At 34.0% G+C, this 23,207-nt stretch overlaps 1 protein-coding gene across 1 annotated transcript in view; it reads right to left on the bottom strand.

Moving 5' to 3' along the window:
• Positions 1-946: 946 nt before the first annotated feature.
• LOC101893062 (uncharacterized) overlaps positions 947-23,207 on the bottom strand; it is a 149,149-nt gene continuing 126,888 nt past the window's right edge. The window contains exons 4-7 of the mRNA XM_005176853.4: positions 21,508-21,599; positions 19,356-19,466; positions 2,571-2,840; positions 947-2,466 (exon numbers count right to left, since the gene is read on the bottom strand). Coding sequence (XP_005176910.1) covers positions 2,023-2,466; positions 2,571-2,840; positions 19,356-19,466; positions 21,508-21,599 — 917 coding nt within the window. The 3' untranslated portion in view covers positions 947-2,022. The remainder of the gene's footprint in view (positions 2,467-2,570; positions 2,841-19,355; positions 19,467-21,507; positions 21,600-23,207) is intronic.

The raw sequence follows: 23,207 nt of genomic DNA, 5'->3' as shown, positions 1-23,207 counted from the left end.
TATATGGCCATCGATTGTATCTGCTTGCATGGCAATTGTTAGGTAAACTATGAGGCAGTTGTTATGTAACTGTTTGTGAGTATGTAGCTAGAGATGTGTAGATAGAGATGTAGGATAGAGATGTGTGTGTATGTAGCCAATTAAGTTATTCATTAAATTGATGTCATAATTTTGTGGCTTGTCTTTTTTTACAATTTTTTGTTTATATACATTATCTTATGTAATAAAATACTCATTTTACTTTATTATTATTTTTTTGCTATATTTATTTATTTATTTTTCTATAGTTTTTTCCTTTTTGAGTGTAATTATGCTTATAATTAGTTTCCATTTTTCTTTTACATTGTTTTCCACATTTTCACTCTTAAATTGTTTTGCAGTTTTTTTTTTTACATTTGAACACCATTTTTCATTTTTATTATTTACTTTAAATATTAGTAAAAATGTAATTAACATAAAAAAGTCATTTGTGACAGATGAGTTTTATTTAACAGCCGTCATAAGCGAATAATTGAAAATGCAAGTGCCCTATTTCGGTTAAATCGCATGGTAGCATCTTATAATCGAATGGTAGAATCTTTGAAGCAACGATTGCACAAAATTTAAAAATAATAATAATAATAATAATAATAATAATAATAATAATAATAATAATAATAATAATAATAATAATAATAATAATAATAATAACAACAATAATAATAATAATAATAATAATAATAATAATAATAATAATAATAATAATAATAATAATAATAATAATAATAATAATAATAATAATAATAATAATAATAATAATAATAATAATAATAATAATAATAATAATAATAATAATAATAATAATAATAATAATAATAATAATAATAATAATAATAATAATAATAATAATAATAATAATAATAATAATAATAATAACAATAATAATAACAATAAAAACTTTGTATAGACAGCGTCCGGATGGTCTCATATGAAACGAGATAACTTCACAAGGAATTAATCTATCATCTTCGTCATTTGTACTCAAAATTATTTAATGTATATTTTAAAGTGTTTAAAGTAAATGTATATTTAAAATGAACTATACATCATCCGAGCTAAAGACTTAAAGACTCTACATATTCTATAGAATTCAGAATTTAAAATGCAGAAATATATTTTGTAACACTCGAAATTGACATTAATCTGAGATTCTTTTTTCGATGTCGATACAATTCGACTTTTATTCTCTTCGATTTTTTTTTTCACTAAACCAACTTTAAGTAGGGCACTTTAGTTTCAATTATTTACTTATGCTTGTGACAGTTGTAGCTCTCTGGTGTTTGTTGATTTTATGTTTTGGTACGGATGTACGCGTGTGTGTGTAAATGTGTGCGATTTTTTATGTTAAACCAATATTCATATGTCAAAATTATCATAATTTTATTTGCTTTTGCGCTTTTTTTCCTTGGCCGTATAAAATTTAATTAAACAATTTCAACATTTTAATAAAATAATAATAATAAACAGTTTTTATTTTTTTGTCCAGTATTGTACGTTTTATTTATTAAACATAAACAAAAAGTTTATCTGGCGATTGTTTATTTACCACGTCGGACTTCTGGCACCTGACTCGTTTTGTTGTTGTTGTTGCTATTTCCCAATCGATTTGCCCAGATCGAATTCGAGTTTTAACAATGCTTTGCATATGCTTGAGTGTTTGTATGAGTGTTTTCTGTGTGTTTGTGTGTATGTATGTAGGTGTGTGTGTGTTTACGGTTGCCTATTATCTATGGATTGTTATTTTTTGTTTTTGTCATGTTATTGTTTACTTATCATATAGTTTTTGTTGCTGTTATTTTATTTTGTTTTCTGTCTTTTTTTTTGCAAAATGCAATAATTTTATTATAATTATTAAATTGTTTTTATTGAGTTTATTTGTGTGACAGTGTGTATGTGTGTGAGTAAACGTGTTACTTATTTTAACAGAAAATTCTATAAATTTTATTTATGTGATTTCAGCATTTATAAATAATTGTCATTTGGTCACAGTTGAAGAGAGCGTTGTGCCGTTACCACTGGCGCCACACCGAGAACGGCCGTTCTCCCTCTGCTCAGCAGAATATTACTCGCAACAAATCCCACGATCAGTGCCAGTGGCAAGAACGTTGATGCCTGTTTCGACCCCCTGCCGGTCAGCGCAGAATTGTCTGGGTCGCCGTTCATGCGTTTCGAACCCTCCAGCCCCAAAAGATTTGGCGATATAGTCGTAGGTGGTCCAATGCTCAGGAAGATACGCTGTTGGACATTTTTGTGAAAGACGTGCAGAATAGAGACTTCACAAAGCAGCAGTATACTGGTCTGGTATTTTGGCATGGCTTGGAAGAATCCCTGCAGCACTTGACTGTGTGGATAGATATCTAGGGACGACACAGTACCGGAACCTTCACTGGTTGTTTGTGTAATGCGTTGAAAGGGTGTTTTGTAGACCTGAACACATGCAAAAAACAGAAAAGATAAGTCAATACTCAAGGTCAAGTGGTTGAATCTCAAAATATTGCTAAACGGATTCCATCCTACTGATAGATACACACCTTTCTGCCGTTTATGTACCACGTTATGTTTGCCGCCGGATATGAGGGTCCAATTGTGCAGACTGCCTTAAAATAGTCATTGGCGGTTATGATTTTCTTCTCCACCTGCATCGTAGGATCATCTTTCGGCAATTCAATGACTTGCATGTGAGCCGACCGGATATCTGTGTGAAAGAGCGGGGCATCCTCGGACACTTCACACTGATAGCTGCCCGTTAGTTCGCGGGTAACGCCCTTCAATGTGACCGATGTGGCATCTGAATTCGAGAGCTGAAATTGTAGAATAGAGAGCAGAACAACAATATTAGTACGGGCATATGAACGATAACAGATCGACTGACGATGATATGAATAAAAAAAATAATAAAATAAAAAATATTGTGTTAAAGTAACAAACGACATATGTTGCTAAAAATAGCTCATCAGAGATAAGGAATAAGGTAATGTTGTTGTTTAAGATTGGTAAATTCTAATCATGGTTAGGCATAAGTAGAACAGTGTCGCATTATCCTAAAGGTAATAAATTGGAAAAACAACTTAAAATTGGTTTAAATTTAAAAGTTATTCATTTAGGACAGGATAGCTAAGTATACCGAATGCTAAAGGCGAGAATACATAAGGGTTTTTTAATGAATGAATTTTTAGAATTGGTTATCGAGATAGCATGTTGCACATACTTTAATTGTAAAATTTTGTGAACTTCCAAAACTCTTAATGCGAAATTTCGAAAATTCCCGAACTTAAAAAATTAAAAATTAAATTTTGAACTATATCGGAAAACCAATAAGAAACAAGTAAAAAAGTATTTATGTTTGGCCGGGTCGAAATTTTTATACCCTCTACCATTTGGAAGGAACTTAAAAAATTAAAAAAAATTCGTCAAAAAATACCACTCAAATGAAAACCTTTATATGGGGGCTTTTCGCAGACGTGGTGCTGGATAAGTAATTTTTTTATGATAGGCTGTAGTAACGAACTGACCCATTGAAAAATGTGGCTAATATCATCAAAATACCCATTGTATGGAGCCTATACGAAATCGTGGACTCATATAAAAAATATCTTTCATTGTGTCAAATACTCACAGAGAACTCCTTGTGTAGAATTTTAGACAATGCCATTGAAAAATGTGACTAAAATCATTAAAATGCCGAAAGTCGGGAGGCAAGTTATATGGGGTATATACGATATAGTGGACCGATATAGCCCATCTTCGAACTTGACCTGCCTGCAGATAAAAGACAGATCGGTGCAAAATCGTCTTAGAATTATTCGATCAGTTAGAAACGGAATGTCGAACTTAATATTCCCTACATACTATGTATGGTGTAAGGTATAAAAATTAATTTGCCATGCTGTAAAAGTTTGACGCGTTCCACCACAACTTCCCGAACCCAGTCACTCGCGGATGCAGATAGACACCACAGGCATCTCCTCGGCAACTTTCCTATCAACAACCACTGAAGGTAAATTGGTTGTTTTGAAATAAAGAGTCACAAATATAACCATGATGAATTATTCTATTCATATTTTCCGTGTTTTATTTCTTGTAATCCTCGTTTTATTTCAGAGAAGCTATTTTACCAATAAAACATTGTTTTACTATTTCTTGTTGAAACAATCAAATATTGTTTTGCTGGAATGCTATTTTTTGGATAATAATTATTTCTGCTTTTATTCTTTCATTCGTTTTTTATTCTTTGATATTTTCCGCTTGTGGGCCTAGCTCCCACCACCCCTTCCAAGACATGAAATATTTTGACACAAAATATTGTTGTGTATTGAACGCCCCACTGGCGTAACCTTTCGCCTCGATCCACACACACACAGCAGCCATAAAATGAAATCCCATTGTGTGTGAGTGTGTGTTCGCTCCACTCTCAATGGGCGGAGAGAGAGAGAGAGCATCCATCGGCTCTGTATTTAATATGTAATTAAAATTTTGTTATATTATTTTATTGTTTTTGATTGCATGCAACTGTGTCGGGCTTGTAGTGACATATACACCTTATTAAGTACCAACGCTGGAAGCCATGTTAACATAATAAACTACCAGTTTAACTACCTGACTGCCCAGGGCGAACGTTGTCGACTCCTGCCACCGCTCGCTCCATCGACATGTTGCCAAATTCTGACAACATAATTTATGAATAGCATTCGGGGCCGATGTGTTGTAGCAGGCACTGCCAAGGACAGAAATTAAAATTGAACATAAATTGTTAAATTTCAATTTAAGGTGCGACCAAATGATTGTCTACAAATTTAATAGAATTTGGGTAAATTTAAGCCTGGGGCCTTTTGTTGTTAATGCGATATTGGGTTTTGGCTGCCGTGTCTGCGACATTTTCCGCAGGGACAGAGGTGCTAATGTTGACAGAGGAATTAATATTATTTGCTTGTTTGTCGTTCGGCTCAACTCCATTACCTTTCGGAATCAAGTGTCGACACACGAACACTTCGCAAGTTGATGGTCTAAATTGAAAATTTATGTTGTAAAAATTTTGTTACCGCAAATTTTCAATTTGCCTGCCACCTTTGCGGTGGTGTGCCATGGCACTGGCACACCGTGTGTCAGGCCGAATTATGCACACACGCACATCTATATATAGTGTACAGTGTGCTCCGGAAATGTTTTGAAAAAATCAACTTTTTTAATTGTTTACAAATTTCTTCGGTAAGAAAATATTTATTTAATTTATTAAACAATGTGAAAAAAGGGAGAAGCTCAATTCAGTTATTTTTTTTTTAAAGAATCGTATTTACAATTAAAAAAAAAAATAAATGGTGTCATATTTAGGTTTGTGTTTGTAAAATATTTGCCGCCAGCTAACTATTCTTTGCCAAAATCAGAGTAGGATTCAAATATTTATGAAAAATATTTTAAGCACTAATTTATGCAAATATTTATTTAATAATTTTACTTATCAAAATTACATATTTTGTCATTTGATCTGTGTGAAATTATTTTTAAAATGCTAGAGTGCTCCATATTCAGAACAACAACGGCATACAATGGCTGCTACGATGTACAATCTACGAAGAACAATCAATGACATCGCCATGCACCAGCTGTAAATGTGTTTCGACCACAAACAAACCCTTTATCAATTTTCGATAACTTAATTAAAACAAATTGAAATTTGGTCAACAACGTTGGTTTTGCTTTGAGTTCGTCGTGGTTACGTCCTGTTACGTTATGTTCGACGGCGACAAGGGGGTGTGTCGTGACATGGAATATATTTTTGAACTTAACTCATAAACAGTGTTCCAACCCAGTCGAAGTATGGGTTGGCGTTGGCGAGAACGTACCGCACAAGTGCTAGATGGACACTTGTTCTCAGTGTTTTCATCGCTTCGCAATGGTTCGCAACTGGATGCAATGAAAGCTCAAACTGTTGTGTGGACGAATTGCCAGATTTTACAATATCGATGTGAGACCGGACTCGAAATAAACTATAATCTATGTATATCAATTCATTTTTTGTTTGGGTTTCCACGAATTGGAAAAACTAAACTGAATTCCTTTGGTTTCTTCTAATCCGTAATCAGTGAATGAACCTCAGGGTGATGGGATGTCAGCTGCAATCATGGATATTTGTGTGAGCCACAATGGGAACACATGCAAAGTGCATCTATCCATCGTACGCCACCCAATGGCCATATCTGTTGGTTTTTTTTTGCGAACGAATATTATTGATACACATGGAATCATAAACGGAAAGAGACCCTTGAGCACCATCAAACAAAAGTCCATTAGGCAAAACTATCGATTGAAATGGGTGTATGCGGAGATGAAATGGATAGTACAGGTCTTTTGAAAAAAAAAAAAATGAAATGAATGATTCGAAAAATTTAACAATGAACCTAAAAATTGGTGGAAAAATTACTGAAATGAAAAGCAATTTTTCCGATGTTTCATTTATTGAATGAAAATCGACCGTTCAAATGGCGATTTTGGTTAAAATTTTAACATCGCGGAAGTAGCAGAAAATCTATCTGCCGGCCTGTCTCTCTCTCCCTCTTTTCTGAGGGACTTTTCCACTAGACACTTTTTAAATGCGGATGATGCGAATGCATCTTATGAATACAAGGAGACTGGATTTTAAGAAGCACAAATTCAGTTTTGCCCTTATTTAGTATTCTGCAATTATGATTGGAATGTCCTCAGCAGCTTCAAGTATTAGGTCGGCCATTTATCATTGCACTCTGAATTTACAACATTTTCTGCACTTGATATCGATTTTTCAGAGTGACATCTCTATGCATATTAAATGAGACGAAGCAGGACTTTAAGATGATTTCATTGTATGTAGCAGAGCATTACCATATCCGACATTTTCTCGTACTTGAGATGTGCCTGCTGACAGCTGCCTAATGGACTCGGTGCACATTCCGGCAAAGCTCGTCCACATCGACTGATGCGAGCCATCATCCGAAGGCCCAGCTGTTGCTGCCGTCGTTGTTCTTGAGGGCAAATGAGAAAATTTACATTTTGTTGCAAATGTCGTATGTCTCCGTCGGCTTTCGCATCTGCAACTGATATCTGTTTCGTGGTGTGTCCCTGTGTCAAGAGACATTTGATGTGATTTCAAGTGGGTATGGAATGTCAGCCATGAGTGAAGAAGTTGCATCAAGGCGAGTAGTCTGCCGCTTAACTCCACATATTGGAAAATGCAAATTATGAAAAAGTCATTAACAGCACGCACATTTAAAAGTGTCGATATAGTTGTGTTTGATGACACAATAATGCCCACGTAGATCGATATACGAAATCGAGAGATATCCTATAAATTGTTTGCAGAAACATTAGGTGACCATTTGTAGTGTTTCGACTTTTGCCAGCAAATGTTTCATTAGGCATTATTTGGCACCAGGCGTTCTTATCAGTTCTTATCTACAGCACCAGATGTTCTTATTAGTTCTTATCTACATGCGGATGGAAGACACATAGGTAGAATACTTTTACTTGTAAATGGTAATATTTTTCTCAAGGTTAAATTAAGTTTGAAGATGACCAATATTGGCCGTCTCCTTTCGGTTCAAATTGTCAAAAAAAATATTTAAAATCTTAAAAATACCGAATACAAAGAGTCGCAAAAATAATCAAAATACCGAATATACTGATAGATAGAAGGTATACGAAGACCTGGACCTGCATATCCAATTTTCTGTCACAGGCTGTAGTACCTAGTAGGAACTTTAAATACGTACATTGAAACATTTTTCTTCAATAATCATCAAAATACCGAATATTGCAGAAGCTAAAGTGATTTCCACTGACGGACATAGGGACGACCATCGTTAAATCGACATAGAATTTTATTCTGCACAAGAATTTCGAGATGTTACAAACGGAATGACAAATAATAATAATAATAACAATAATGTGAAGCAAAGGGAGTTTTATATGTCGTTCAAATTTGACACATCGAAATATTATATAAGTCTTAGGTCAGGTGCTGAAATACGCAGTATTGGCCAACTCCTTCTTATACCTCCCAAACGAAACAATAATATTTTGAATACTAACGTCAAATGTAAAATCAGTGTTCGACTTTTTTTAAAATTCGAACATCCTAAGAAGGCATTTTTTATCTGATACTACTTCCTCAAATAGTCAAAGGAGTTAATCAATATAACTCTTATAAACCAAAAAAATATGCGCCGATCTAGTGTAGAAATGGAATATGTAGCTCCGAAAAGGTTATACATAAATGGCCAAATGCAATGATGTCTGTTAACAATTTCACATAGCACTTCTCATTTAACTGCAATGAGTGCGTGTCAAACGTTTCTATCATCGATTTCAATATGGGTAAATTTCTAACCATTTTAACCCACAATAGTCCTTTCAACTCTCAAGAACTTCAAGTAGAATGATATCTGTGACTTCAAGTGTTGGTTGTCGTGGTTCGGGGTTATGATATTTTACACTGCCTGGCGTTGCCGTGTCGCTCCCCCTCCCCCTTTGGGGTCATTGAAGATGTAATGGGGTATAGATGCTGATGCAATGCCTCCCCACTCACCAGCTATCTAACGATGTCAGTGTCACTGGCTTTCATTTATTTCTGTCTCCAGTAATATGCAACCATTCTACTGGATGTTAGTCGGTGGTTGGGGTCGTGTCTGAGCTTTTCATTTGAATTTTAAACATACTTCAAAAGATTTTGTCAACTGCTATGACTTTTTTTAATTAATTTTAATGATTCCATTTTCACAGCAATGCCAAATCCCTAAACGTGCAATGACTGTATGCTACGTTGGCAGCCGAGTTCAGTCGCAGGCTCTCACAGCCGCTGGTGTTGGTATGGGAGACGTTTAATGTCGTTGTCGTTGCTGTTGCTGTTGCCGTTGTCGTTGGTGTCACTGTCGCTGCCCCGGTTCTTGTTATTGTGGATAAGTCCTTGTTGTCCTGTTGCCAACCAACGCCATTTCATGTTGAAGTGTTGATTACTGTGATTTGTAAATACATTTTTTATTTCATTTTCCATTCTGCTAGGGAACTTGTGGATTATTCTGACATTTCGGAGACATTTTTCCAAGTAAATTAATTATAATGAGCCGTGAGATGGTGGTGGAAAAAATATATTGCAAGCCCCCACCATTAACGCCATTTGAATTTGTTTTTGTGAAAAAAAATAAAACAAAGAAAAAAGAAATAGAAATCATCGGTTCACACTCAACGGAAAATGTTGCTGAGTCGTAGAAATTACATTAGGATTCAAACGGAATTTATGTAAGCTATGTGTGGGCATACTTAAGCAATATAAAATTCAGAACCTTTTAAAACATGGAGAATCTAATAATAATTATGCGATTTTCACAAAACCACTTTCCTTCCAAAGATCAATATCAATGAATGACTCCTTTTTAGGTATTTTAAAGCACATAAAGTAATCTTTACACCTGTAAGTATTCCGTTCCGTGGTCAAATTCATCGAAATAATCATTCAGGTTTTTTTTTGAAGGCATTGACCACATGCCCTAATGGAATCAGGTATTACTTAGTTTTTCCAAAGAGTATGTTAACATTGAATAAAAGTATCAAAATGGGTATCGGCCGATTTTATGTATTTTAGAAACACTTCGCGATTTGTTGTTATTTCGTCTTACCAATGAATATTTAGCAAAGTATTCGATACAGTTTCATGGCACGATATTATCATGATATTCGGTATTTGAAAGGGGTGCCTTTATTCCTTATGGGGCAGTTTTGATGATCAAAATCAAATTTGGCAGATTATTTTTTAATCTCTTTGTTGTCACAATTTTGTAAGACATTCGGCAAAGCGAATAAAAATACATTCATAATATTAGATCGATAAGTTTTGTAAAACATAATTTAAATTTACTTTGCCTTAGATCCAAACACAGAATATAATAATTTAGTTTATTTTTATAAATTCACCATTACCATCCAAAACTGGCATCATCGAAATAACGTTGAAGAGAAGAAAAGGGTCAACATATTTAATAATCAAGTTGGGTTACATTAGTCCACTATATTAGTCCAATATACAGGGTGAGATAAAAAACTTTAACAAAGTCAAACGCCATAATTTTTATATTTTTTTAATTTTATTGAATGAAAGCTAGAAATGTCGGTAATAGCATCACATTTTAGCATAAGTTTAGATTTGTTCCAATTGGTCACCTGTGGCACGAATGAAACCTTCACACGCTGTCCGAATGTTGCTCTGCGATATTCTGGCCCATTCCCGGCGAAGCGCTTGCTTGAGGTGATCGACACTTTGTTATTTTTTTTGTGCCAACCTTGCTTTCCAAAATACTCCAGACACAATAGTTCAACGGATTCGTATCCGTAGATTTTGGTGGCCATGGAAATGAAGCGAGGAACCCCATTTTGTAACCATTCTGGGTGGCGCGTGCTGAGCCATGTTCAAGGTCTGCGGCCAAAATGTTTGCGTGCCCAAGGCTTTTATACACCCTCCTGAATATTTTCGCAATAATATTCGGCATTCAGTCTGACGCCACTGTCGATTAATACGAGCGGAGAGCGACCATGGGCTTTTATGGCGGCCAACGACGTCACCATGGCCGGCGCTTGAATTCTGGTGGCCAACCTAAGGTGCACATTTTCAGCTGACCTCTTTGGCAAGTAAACACGATCATTTTGTTTGTTTACAAACAGCTGGACAAGGAATGTTTTCTCATCGGAGAAAACCAAATTCGGCAGATCACCACTTTCGGCCAAGCGAAGCAACTCTTTAGCTCTTTTGAGTTTATTTTCTTTCTGTTGCGGTGTAATTTCTTGCCTTTTTGGAATTTCAATTGCGAGCTCATTTTTCAATATTTGCCGAATGTAATATTGCGATATGTTCAGCACACGAGCCATTTTTCGGTCACTGCGACGCGGGTTTCGATTAAGTCGCTTCTTTACTTTTCGAACCATACCTGCTGATGTTGCTGTTTTCTTCCGTCCACTTCCTTGACGTCGGGCTACGCTACCAGTAGCACCGCAACAAGCAATGGTACGAGACACAAAAGATTTATTCACTTTTAAATGCTGAAATTCTACACTAGGAGCCCTTGGTGGGTACTTTATCGACCGTAAGAGAATTGTGTTTATAGGTCCACGATATAGTATATATATCCCATATAACGGTACCTCACTATATTCGGTATTTTGGTGATTTTAGAAACATTTTTCAATCGGATTTTCTGAAATTCTAGACAAGGAGTCCTTTTTGGGTAGTTTGCACCGCTGGAAGAGTATTGCCTATATGGATTCACGATCTCTCGATATTCGGTATTTTAATGAATTGGGCTAAATTTTTCAGTGGAATTGTCTGAAAACTTAGCTGCTGTTTTTACTTTTTTTATTTTCTTAGTATTCACTCGAAGTATTTAATGATTTTATAAAGAAATCTGATAGAACCGAATTATTATAATTTGTTAGCAATGTTATTGTTACTGTTGCTAAATTTATAAGTCATCCCTTATCTATTAACACACACTCACACCCACCCACTATCGAATTTATCCAAAATTCATATTTATCAATTTGACATAACATTGCCCGTATCCGTGTTAGACCATCTTCATATGTATTTGTAGTCGGTGTTCTGTGGCTTTCGATGTGTCCAGGTGGGTGTTCAATATTGACATTAATCATTACTAGCCACGAATGACCACTGATGCATTCCAACCACTTACACTGAACTCAACCTCACTGCCACCACCAATGCATTGCCATTCGTTGTTGGTCTTGTTGTTGTTTTGGTAGACAAAATGAATTTTTGCAAATGATTTTATGGTTTATTTTCTACATCCATTCGGGACAATGCCTTCAAACGCTGCTACTTTTTTTTCGTTGGCCTAACAAAATGTTGGTGATTTGTGATTTTTTGTTGTTATTACCGCTGGAAGCGGATGCTGTTACCGCTGCCAATTGCGATATTTTGCCGTGTTGCTGCTGTTGCTGCAATCAACATTGCTTAACCGCAATTTGGCCAAATACATGTGATTGGTTTGTTTGCTTCAGCCTGCCAAATATACTATCCGCACCTGATCAATACCGGCAACTACGGCTTATACAATAATGTGGGCATTGGGGTGGATCGGTTGTTGTAAATTGTGCTGTATATCGAACAATATATTTTGCCCGGGTAATTAAAATTCTGATTTCATTTGGAATCTTTTGTAAAACTTCTGAGATGTATGAATATTTATTAGGTCAGCATTAAATGTTGATTTTATGTAATTTTGTCTGAAATCGACATGTGTCATATGATACAGTTCCCACGGGAGTAAATTAAGAAATCCGCAATAAAATCGAAACATCCTAATGTAAATAAATTTAACATTTTTATGTGGAGAACATCATTGAAAAGGCAAATATTGGAAGCACAACACAAATGTGGTAGCCACATCCATCCATCCATTTAGGATGGCTTTGAAAACATTCGTTAAGGCACCCTAACCAGCTGCAGCAGCGGCAACGGCAATAAAGTAAGCAACAGGGGCATAAGCCTGACTATCCGTTCAATAAACACAGTTTGTCCGTTGGCGCACACACAAAGACCCATCCACTCGCATTTAAACTCATTCATTTAGCCATGTCAAGATTGACACATATGTACAAATATATATACAGTCATGTGTTTATAAGTATATATGTTGGATATCCAGTGCATAGAGAGAATTTCAATGAGGCTGATGCGGAATGAAATGGTAAATTTTGAATATAAAACTCAAAACTTTTAGGCCACAGAGGTTGGAGATTTTAACTTTGCCAATATTTAATTGGAAATGAGAAGAGATTTTGGAATCGGAGAAAAATGATGCCGACTCCAAAAGACATGAAGAGGAGGGAAAATCGTAATACGAACAATATTGTAGGAAGGTTAAGCCATTCTGTCTTAGCCAAATGCCTTACAGTTAGGGTCGAAAATATCCTAAAACCAGCAAGGAAAAACAAAAATCGGGAAGGGCCGACTATATGATACCCTACACCCTACACCACTATGCATTTTTAGTAGAGCTCTCGTTACAAAAGAATTTATTTAAAATAAATCATTCCACCTATCTTCATTTGGCTTTAGAACAGTTATAATTTGGTTTCGCAGGGAACTAATATATGGGAGGCATATCCAATTCTGAATCGATTTTCACTAAATTTGACGGAGACATTGTTATCTTTCTTCACTTCGAGAAGAATTACATTAAAAAATATATACTGGACCCGAGTTCTACCAAATGGAAACATACATCCCGAAATTCACTCTATTTGGGTTGATATTAACCATTATTTGCACAATAAATCTGAAATCGGATTAAGGATATATGTGGAAGCTATATCCAAATTTTAGCCGATCTCGACAAAATTTGGCAAAGGTATTTTCGATAAGATATCTGCTACCAAATATCATTGCTTTCGAATGCATTTTACGAGGGATTAAGTATATGTATGGGAGCTATAGCTATGTCCAAAACGATTTCGTACAAATTTGATGTATTTGCTTTTAGACTGAATTTGGTCTGATGCGCTAAAATGCAGGTTATTTGGACCGATATTGGCAATTTGGTGCACAATTAACCCGAAATCCGATGAAGATACATATGGAAACTATATCCAAATCTGAACCGATCTTGATAAAGTTTAACAGAGGTATTTCTGGGCTGGGTCTGAGATCTGGTACCAAATATCATTCTTGTGGAGTGCATTTTACGAATGTGAGGGACTTAAACGCTAAATCTGATGAAACATATATATAGGAGCTATAGCAATATCTTAACATATTTTCTTGATTCTAGTCAAAATTAAACATCAAATCGGATGAAACATATATATGTATGCTATAGCAGTATCTGAATTGATTTTCTTGATTCTTTTTTTTTTTTTTTGTGGCTTTTGAAGATATTATCGCACACTTAGTTTATATCCGCTTATATCCAATTCTTATTGTTATCGATCCAATATCGATTTGGATTTCAGTAAATTCAAAATACCATTTTCACATAAAGTTTTGAAGTTTAATACTCTAAAAATTTCAGGTTTTACATACTTACATACATGCAAACATAAACATGTATTCACCAGCATTTAATTTTGTGTATAGAAAGAATAATGTGACAAGACATTTGCAAAACTTCCGTTCCCTATATTTGTTAGTCACTAATTTTTTTTTTCGTTCGAAACGGGAAGGAGTTGTAAAAGGACATGCAAATGTAATCACACTTTAAAACAAAACTCTGGCTGTCAGCAATGGTCATGTAATGTGGTATTTTGAAAAAGAGAAATGGGACGACAACAAACGACCGTAGCACCGTAAATACAAACTACACCCTCAGATGGGTACATGTGTGTGTGGGTGTGAGTGTGCGTTGAAGTTGGCGGAAACGATTTAAGTAAATGAGTGGCTTCCGGACCTCTTTATGTGTTCGCTCAACACACTGTCTATTTGTGGTGAATATACTTGCATGTCGTTTCATATGGGTCCGCAACAGAATGAGTTCCATGTTTTATTTTTTTTTTGTCGGAAGCAAGGACACTGAAGTTAATTCCAGGCTTTGTTATTTATTCAACGTTTTTTGCTTTGCATTTTTTATGAATTAATTTTACAAAAATGTCGTTGCCATGCATGTGGCAGTTCAGATTTGAAAATGAGAGAGTTGCACATCTCGTCTGTTGTCAAAAGAATTTTAGGGAATAGCAAAAAAGTGTTTATTCAATTTCATTTGTTTAAATGCATTCGTTATTTTAAAACCATTTTCTCTACAATTGGATGTGTGTATTCTAAAAATGTAAGGTATTTAAACTTGAAGGAACACGTGTCCAACATTTCCTGTGTTCCAGTTTAGGATTAACCTAAAAATATTTACACATTTTGCAGAAGAAATTATGAACGTATCTTCGGTGGAATTCATTGGCCTTAAAATAATAAATTGAATATTTGGAGCTGTTCAAAGTCGAAAGCTATATTTTGTTAAAATTTAGTAAAAAAAAAATGTTGATTGTCTTAGTGATTTAAATTAAATAAAAGTAGAGCCTTCCCAAAAAAGATCTACTTCTCGAAAAAGAGATTTAAAGTGTTGAGTACAATTATGGGGCAGAAATGAGAAGAATTAATCTATATATATAAATGTAAGTTGTGTTAGTTACTACGCTTATAACTTAAGAACCGCTGGATTAATTTTAACGATTCACACAAATTCGGAGTTGTCTACTCTCCGAAAAGGATAATATCCAAAAAAATCGCGTAAAAATGTGATATATTAACATTTTCATTTTGACTTTTCAAATGTACAATAGTAATGTTTTATTTTGCATGATTTTTTTCCATTTTGACTTACTTTTTTCTAATGTACATTTGTAGTGTTTTTTTATATTTTATTTTTGAATTCGAATATTTATACCAATTTATTTAATTGACTTGATTTCTTGAGAACTGAAATTGATGGCGGGTTACATGGAAGTGTAGTAGCGAATTATGTGGTGGCGAAACGGAATAGATGATATCGAAATAATTTAACGCGGTCACACCAAAGTTAAAAGATAATTACTTTTTCTAAATCGCTGAAAAATCATGAAAAAGAGATCTCATTGCAAAAATCAAAAAAACATTTTCAATGGAATCGAATTCTAAAATAATAGTACATTCTATTGGCAAACTTTGTAAGGAAGGATCTTAAAACATTTGCTGTAAAAAATCAGCGAAAAAGTTGAAGACTTTTTCAATTTGTTATTCTTTTTTTTGTCAATTTTTTTTTCAATTTGTATTATCATATTGAATTCAGTGGATTTTTTGTGAACAAAATAAAGAATAATTTTTCACTAAAAAATTAAATAAGTGCGAAATAGGATGTTAACTGGCATCTACCTTTCAACTCCAGGGCCTACATCGTGGGTTAGCTGGAAGATGCGAACACATTTAAACAAACAAAAATGACCGAAAAAGCTTAATGGGGCTCATTTCAAAGCGTGACAATGATCCGTCCAATGAGAGCTCAAAATGCAAAATTCTTTGGGAGAATAATAAGTAATATACCAATATTGAAATAAAAGGTGCAAAATAGTAGAGCGAATGGGACTTTTAGTAAGAAAAGGTTTTATATCCTTCCAGAAATTCGTCCCAAACATTCAAAATACCTAAAATCACTTTTGCAGGTCTTGATATCGATCATAACTCACGGATAAGGGAACAACCCGATTTCATATTTATATAACCATCTATGATTTAAGTTATTTTTGGGGTCTTGGCCGGCCACTTTTTTCATTTTTTGGCCCTTATTTGACATTTTTGTTTCTAAGGGGGTAGATAACCTCTTCACATAAAATTTGAAATTTTCAGAGTAGGGTCCATATTGGTATTGACCACATTCATCAATTGATTTGGCTAAAAAATTTTATTTATGCCACCCTGGGGTAGGGAACCATCATACAGATAATTGCCACATAGGAATTTATTTAAGTAAAGTCCCCACATTGGAGTATCCCCAAGTCCACTTTCACATCTAATGTGTGGTCAGAAAAGAAAATTTTGTATTCTATTGAATTTTTAACCCCCAAGAGAATATTGGTTGGGAACGTAGATTTGGGATGTGCATCCATATGAAATAAATTGTGGAAACATGAACAAATTACAAATATAAGAAAGTAGCACGGGACCGAATATTTGTTTAATCATCATTGAATTATCCTATGATGAAAATATGGACTTTATGCCATGTTTACGTTAGAACTTTTTGTAGGGTTAACCTACTTTGAGAGGATTTATTTGAAGTAAAAGTAATGGAAGGTACCTCCTAATTTAACCACATTTCAAAGAATTTGGCTAATAATGCGTATTAGGGGGGTGAAAATCTTACACTAAAATTTCAACATATCTACAAATTTTAGAATTTTTATCCATGTTATAATACCCTCTCAAGTCCACCTTTTGGCGGACAAACAGACTGACATGGTTAGGGGGACTTATGAGGACTCTAATGCACAATCTAAGTTGCTAATGGGTTTAAAAAAGTAATTAACTTTGGCTATTCTTAAATCATTCAGCCCTCAATTATGTAGTATACAAAATACAGCAAATTCCAAATTACTGCTCATTTGACTGGAAGATTTTGCTACGATTTTTACCATATTAAAAATTAATTTGATCCCTTATATGGCGATAAGATTGATATATATTTTTAATAGATTTTTATAGCACATCCACACAGTTGAAGCCCACGGTTTAAATATTGAAGCCCACTGGTTAAAAATGGGTACAGGTATTTTAAAACACTTTAAATCGACATGTACGTGAACACTTATATCAGTCATATCTGTGAATAATTATGCTTGGGAATATATGCATAATAGACAAAAACTACGGGCCGGCAACGCGGACCGGGCCAGCTAGTATTTTTATATAACAAGATAAAAAGTATCAATTTGTTTATTTTAATGTATTTTGATTTGTGTTATCATTATTAAAAATGTTGCCAATGTTGTAAATTTCGAATCTGACCTAAGCCTGCATTAATTTTACATGTGATAATTTGAGATCATTTTTGGAAAATGTTGAAATGTGCATGAGGTAGCGAAGTATTCCGCTTCTTCTAATAATGAAAAAAAAATGGAGTGGGCAAAATGTAAAGAAAAACTAAAATATATTTCCAATTTTATGCGAATAATTATTAATGAACATTTTATTCTTTTGTTAGGGAGTTATGTGGCGAAGTTGACTGATCAATTCCATATTCACATCAATGTAAATGCATTAAAACGCGAATATGCCAGTCGTTGAGTAATTAAGCCACATGTAAATTGACATCTAAATCCATGGAAATTACAAAATTTATTCAATAGATTATCACTTTTGAAAAATTGTAAATTCCGCGAAAAGTTGTACATTATCATTCTCAATATGGTTTCCCAAAAATAATGTTCAACTGTTTTACTTTCAATATGGGTTTTATTGGGCTTTTATGGTCAAGTTAATCAAATGACAATAAACGAATTTATTTCATATTTTGCTCAACGTTTCGTTGGCTTGTTTCCAACTTTTTCAAGAGCGTTTTTTATTGAATTCTGTTTATAAATGAGAAACATATTTCATTATTAGAATTTTGTTTTGTGACATATTGCACTTTAAATTTAACTTACATCAATAATTATGCATTATTTATTTCTTATTAATATTAATAAAACGGGACTCCACAACATTTAATTAATATAAAGTAAAAATAAATAATCAATAAAATAAGAATCACAGTTAAACTTAAGCTAAATCACAGAACCGTTTCTAAATAATCGCAATAGAATACTGTAGTTTAGTATTATCTTTGTCTTCTTTGGTATTTATTGATCTGGCAATCCTTTGCTGTATTCGTAGGCTTTCCAATGTATATCTTTTGTCCTCTTTATTTTCCCTATCTAAAATTTTGACATTTGTTAGATCAGCTGTGTGGCCACTCTCCGTTGTGTGTTGTGACAGTGCTGTTTTTGCTAATCCTTTATTGATATCATTTTGATGTTCTCCTATTCTTACACCAAGCATTCTTTTTGTTGTGCCCACATAAACTTTCCCGCATTTCTCTTTCTCATTGCCTTTGCATGTAATTTCATATACAACGTTGTGTTGTTTTTGTTTGTCTTCTTTTGTTTTTGTGCGTTTGAAAATCTCTTGCATTGTTTGATTGGATTTGTGTGCTATCATTGTTGTTGTATTTTTAATTATTTGTTTGACATTTCACTAAAGTTGTTGCCCCACACTTAAACATGGAAAACACTGGCGGTGTGTTCGCGAGTAGCACCAAAGACCTTGTGTATTTTGCATACCAACACGTTCAGCTTATGAGAATGCCAACAGACATGTTTTAAACACTTTAAGAGCCTCTTGGTGTCTTTGTGCGGGCACTTTTCACTGATATTCATGGCATAACGCCCCCTCATCCTCGTCCTCCCTTCCCCTCCTTGATATACCGATGATACCTAGGAATGCTTGAAGTGCCTGTGCGTGTTCATGATTTATAAGCTTACGATGCAATACTCCGGCACCAGTAGCATCACGTCAATCTACTATTCCCGGACGACATGTTCGGCCAGATATTTGTGTTTGTTTGGCCGTTTCGTTGCTAAAGTGAGCCAAACATCGCCTAAAGTGGATTCAGTGCTACTAAATATATTACGGATGCGCAGGAGCGCATTTTCAGGTATGGGTGGAGCACATCATTGGAATGTGCTACTGGTTGGTGTGCATGTCAGTGTATTGTGTGTGTATGTAGTATGGGTGGTGAAAAAACATAGATACCATGAAATGATGTTACGGCAAAACTTACATCGACATTGATGCCAGACACCGGAAAGACCAGTGTCGGAGGTGACTCTTTTGGCACGTAGCGATAGAATTCCTCGGTACCGAAATACCAACGCACCGAATATAACGCCGCCTGCAAAGAAAGAGAGAGAAAACACAAACACTCATTATTACACCGATAGATGGCTAGATATGGAAGAAAAATGAAGATGAACAACATCAGTTTTAGAAACAATTTCACTTGCAATTAATTTAATTAGGAATCTTTTTTTTGTTCCACATTTTCTTGCTCCAAAGTAATATTTTGTACGAGAAGGGGCGCAATGTAAAATATTATGGTATTTTTGAATGACAATTTTTTGTAAGTTGAACATACTTTGAATTAAAAAAATATATATATATATTAAATAATAAATAAGTGAAGAAAATAAAAACGATAATTTAAAATTACTTTTTTCTAACGTAAATCATTTTTGACTGACTGACTTTCTCAATTTAGTTGAATATTGAAATTAGTGCATGAGAATATCGAATGAACTTCCATCCTCAGTGGAAATTATGTATTTAATTTTTAGAGCTAGATCCACATACATGTATTCAAGCCACTGAGGAAATTAATATTGTATTGGGCTATGCATGATCCTGAACAAATACATTTTTTGAGAGATCATGTAATTCGATTTCAATTAAATGTAATGAAGTTTTCATACTACCGTCATCTAGCTATGTGTTAATTTCTTATCACGATATTTATGGCCCAATCCTCACGAAATTTAGCATGGGGTGGAGTTGGGGTCAGAGTAGAAACCTATTGTTTTTGGAGATAATCTCAAAGTATGTATGGTTTGAAATGGGCCAAAAAGAGTAAATTGTCTCATGTTGTAATATCTTTTATCTTTAAACACCGTGTTGGGGGTATTATATACATGTCGCAAATATCATCCGACCCTGCCGAAATTTTGCACGGGTGTAGGATTAGTGACAGAATCCTATTGTTATTGAAGATGTATATTTAGGAGTTCAAATTTATAAAAAATCGAATATTTTTCCTGATTTTACAGGTGCTCTACTGGTCACAATTAAAAACCAATGTACATGGATTTTTTAATAGGGTTAGATTTTATGGCAGACGCCAAGAATTTTGGAAAGCAATTGCATTATATTTAGCGGATAAAATGAACCACAACTTTTCTGTGAAATTGTTTTGAAGACCTATCAACTCAACGGAGAAGGTATATATGGGGCAAATGCCCCCTCAAAAACAAAAGGTAACATTTGTGCGACTAGAATGAGTTTGGACCTAAGGATTTTTTTTCAATATATTATAGTGCTCACAACTAAAGCTTTCGCATACTTGTTTTTATAGTAACATATAAAATTTAATTTGTGGAAATTAAATGCATTTTCTATGCGGAAATAGGGAAATATTAAAGTTCAGGTCTTAAAATATATAATCAATAGAAGCCGAAATAGATAGTGAAAAGTTCACCTGTGGCATTGATCTTTTTAACTAAATTTTTATTTGACATGAAAAATTGAAGCAAGTACAATTAGGATTTTTTTTTAAGTATTATATTCCTGTTTATAATCTCCACTACTCAATGGACTTTTCTTTGTTCAAGCAAAAAACTGTTTTCAACAATTAATAGGAATCATACTTTTAAACGCTTTAAATTTCTTGTAATTTAATATTATTAGGTTTCTTAAGCTCATATTAAATTCCACATATAGTTAAAATGTCCAGTTTAAAATATATAAATCAAAGGATAGAGGAAATATTCCTTTCTATATAACTAATCACAAATAGCCTACTCTCATTTAACATAGCATTTACTAAAAACTATAGATAGTTTAATTCCTATCATGCCAAATTTTCAGAATTCACCTTTTTAAATCTTGCAACATTGTTTTAAGACGGAACGTGAAACATAAAACTAAGGTGGCTGGCAGTCAGCGCATTGGGCTCAGGGCCAACTTTTCTTTGATAGTCAACTTCCCTGGCATTAATTTCTTGTCGTTTGTGTTGCTGTTTTTGTTGTTGTTAGTTTCGATACCACCGATGTCTTGAGTCAAATATTTAATAAAGTTCTTTGCAAGTAGAAATTGTATTTAACAGGCATGTTCTACACGCTCGCTGGCAGAGTGAGCAGTGGATGGTTGGACTACACACTTACCTGTTCCAGGTCGTACTGACACGACAGCGTCGCTGCATTGCCCATAATAACAGCATCTGGTACGAATATTTTTAAATCTTTCAGACAATCAACTGCAAAATAAATAGAATGACACCAGATTAAATTTATGGCAGATATGAAAGTATGGCTGACATATTTTATTAAAAACACTTCTAGGAATTTGCAATGTTTGTAGGAAAAAATATATTAGAGATTAATCTCAACTGTTGACAATTTTTGAGAAAAAAATCAAATAATTGCAGTTTATTTAAAAAAGTTATTTTTGGGAACCCTCTGAAATGTTAAGTGTCTCTTTAAATTTTTTAAAATGTATGTTGCTTCACAAATCGCAATAAATGTGAAATATATTTTTCTTCCAATTTCAATTGGTAATGATTAACACTTCTTTTGTTTAGATGCCTTTTTATTAACAAAGACTATAAAGAACCACTGACGTATAATTAATTTTATTTCTGTTATTGTGTAACTCATACGCTCCCACATGATAGGTGTGCTTTTTGATTCAATTTCACTCGGGCACAAACATGGCCACAATTTAAAATCGCGGAATAAAAAAATGAAATAAAAATGATAATCTCCCACTCGCTGTTACATGATAAATTAAATGTGAATTCATTAAAGCGTTTAATTATTTAATCGTAAACGTTAATGAATGACGCGCAAATTGACAAATTTCATTATTGCTTGGCATTGTGTAATGTTACAGCTCTCTCTCTCCCAATTGGCATTGTCATAAGAGCAGACAGATAATAATGCACACTCATGATGGTGGACGGATGGAGATGGAGGTAACAGCTCCAAACATATGTTGTGGATGACATAAGTAAGCTGACAAATACCGGATTAATGATGTAACATTAAACGGGGCGAGAGACACGCACATACACACCAAAAGAAATGGTCGAATTAATTGCGATAAAAATGATGGACTATTGACAAAAAATAAATTAAATTATTATAACTAAATACAAATTAGGTATTTCTAACTGAAAATGCAAATCAATTTATGCAAAGATATAAAACTATGAAAACTTGACAAAATGCATTCAAATTGTATTTTTGGTTGTTGCCAAATTGTCAGGCTCCATCCCATTATTGTTTTTTTTTTTTTTTTTTTTATAAAAATTACGTTTGTTTATTAGTGGAAATGTTTACCAGGGGTTAAGGTAGACTGTAGAAGTATGTTAAGTTTTCAAAACACTTTTGTCACCGTATAGCATTTTTATAAAAAAAAAAGAAAAAGTGGAACTAAATTTTCATTGCATAAATGTTTTAATCTTTTTTTGAACACTTTATAAATCGAAATTTTTAAATGATATTTAAATAGTGAATTAAATGTGAAAGTGAATTAAAAGTGAATTTCCCATTTGACACGAATATTTCTTGAGTGTAGACCTGCCAATAGGCTAGATAAAGCGTCATTGAAGGCAGTCCTCACATGTCACACTAGACACATGGCGTACGTAAATTTCACGACTGCGTTTGACACCTCATTAACAAACGTAAATTTATCAAAATTGCGATAAGTGTTGGATGTATTGAAAATAAAGTAGTCATTTACCAAACAATTGACTTGACTGACGCACGCATGTACATCGACATTTTTGATACACTCTCCTACCACCGATTCTAGAGTGATTCTTATCAGAGGATTTTCCATTTCCAGGCATTTACATGTG

The sequence above is a fragment of the Musca domestica genome, unplaced genomic scaffold (genome assembly GCF_030504385.1).
Source record: "Musca domestica strain aabys unplaced genomic scaffold, Musca_domestica.polishedcontigs.V.1.1 33, whole genome shotgun sequence".
Taxonomy (NCBI): domain Eukaryota; kingdom Metazoa; phylum Arthropoda; class Insecta; order Diptera; family Muscidae; genus Musca; species Musca domestica.
The sequence above is the reverse complement of the archived record's forward strand: the minus strand, read 5'-3'. Positions and strand labels throughout refer to the sequence as shown.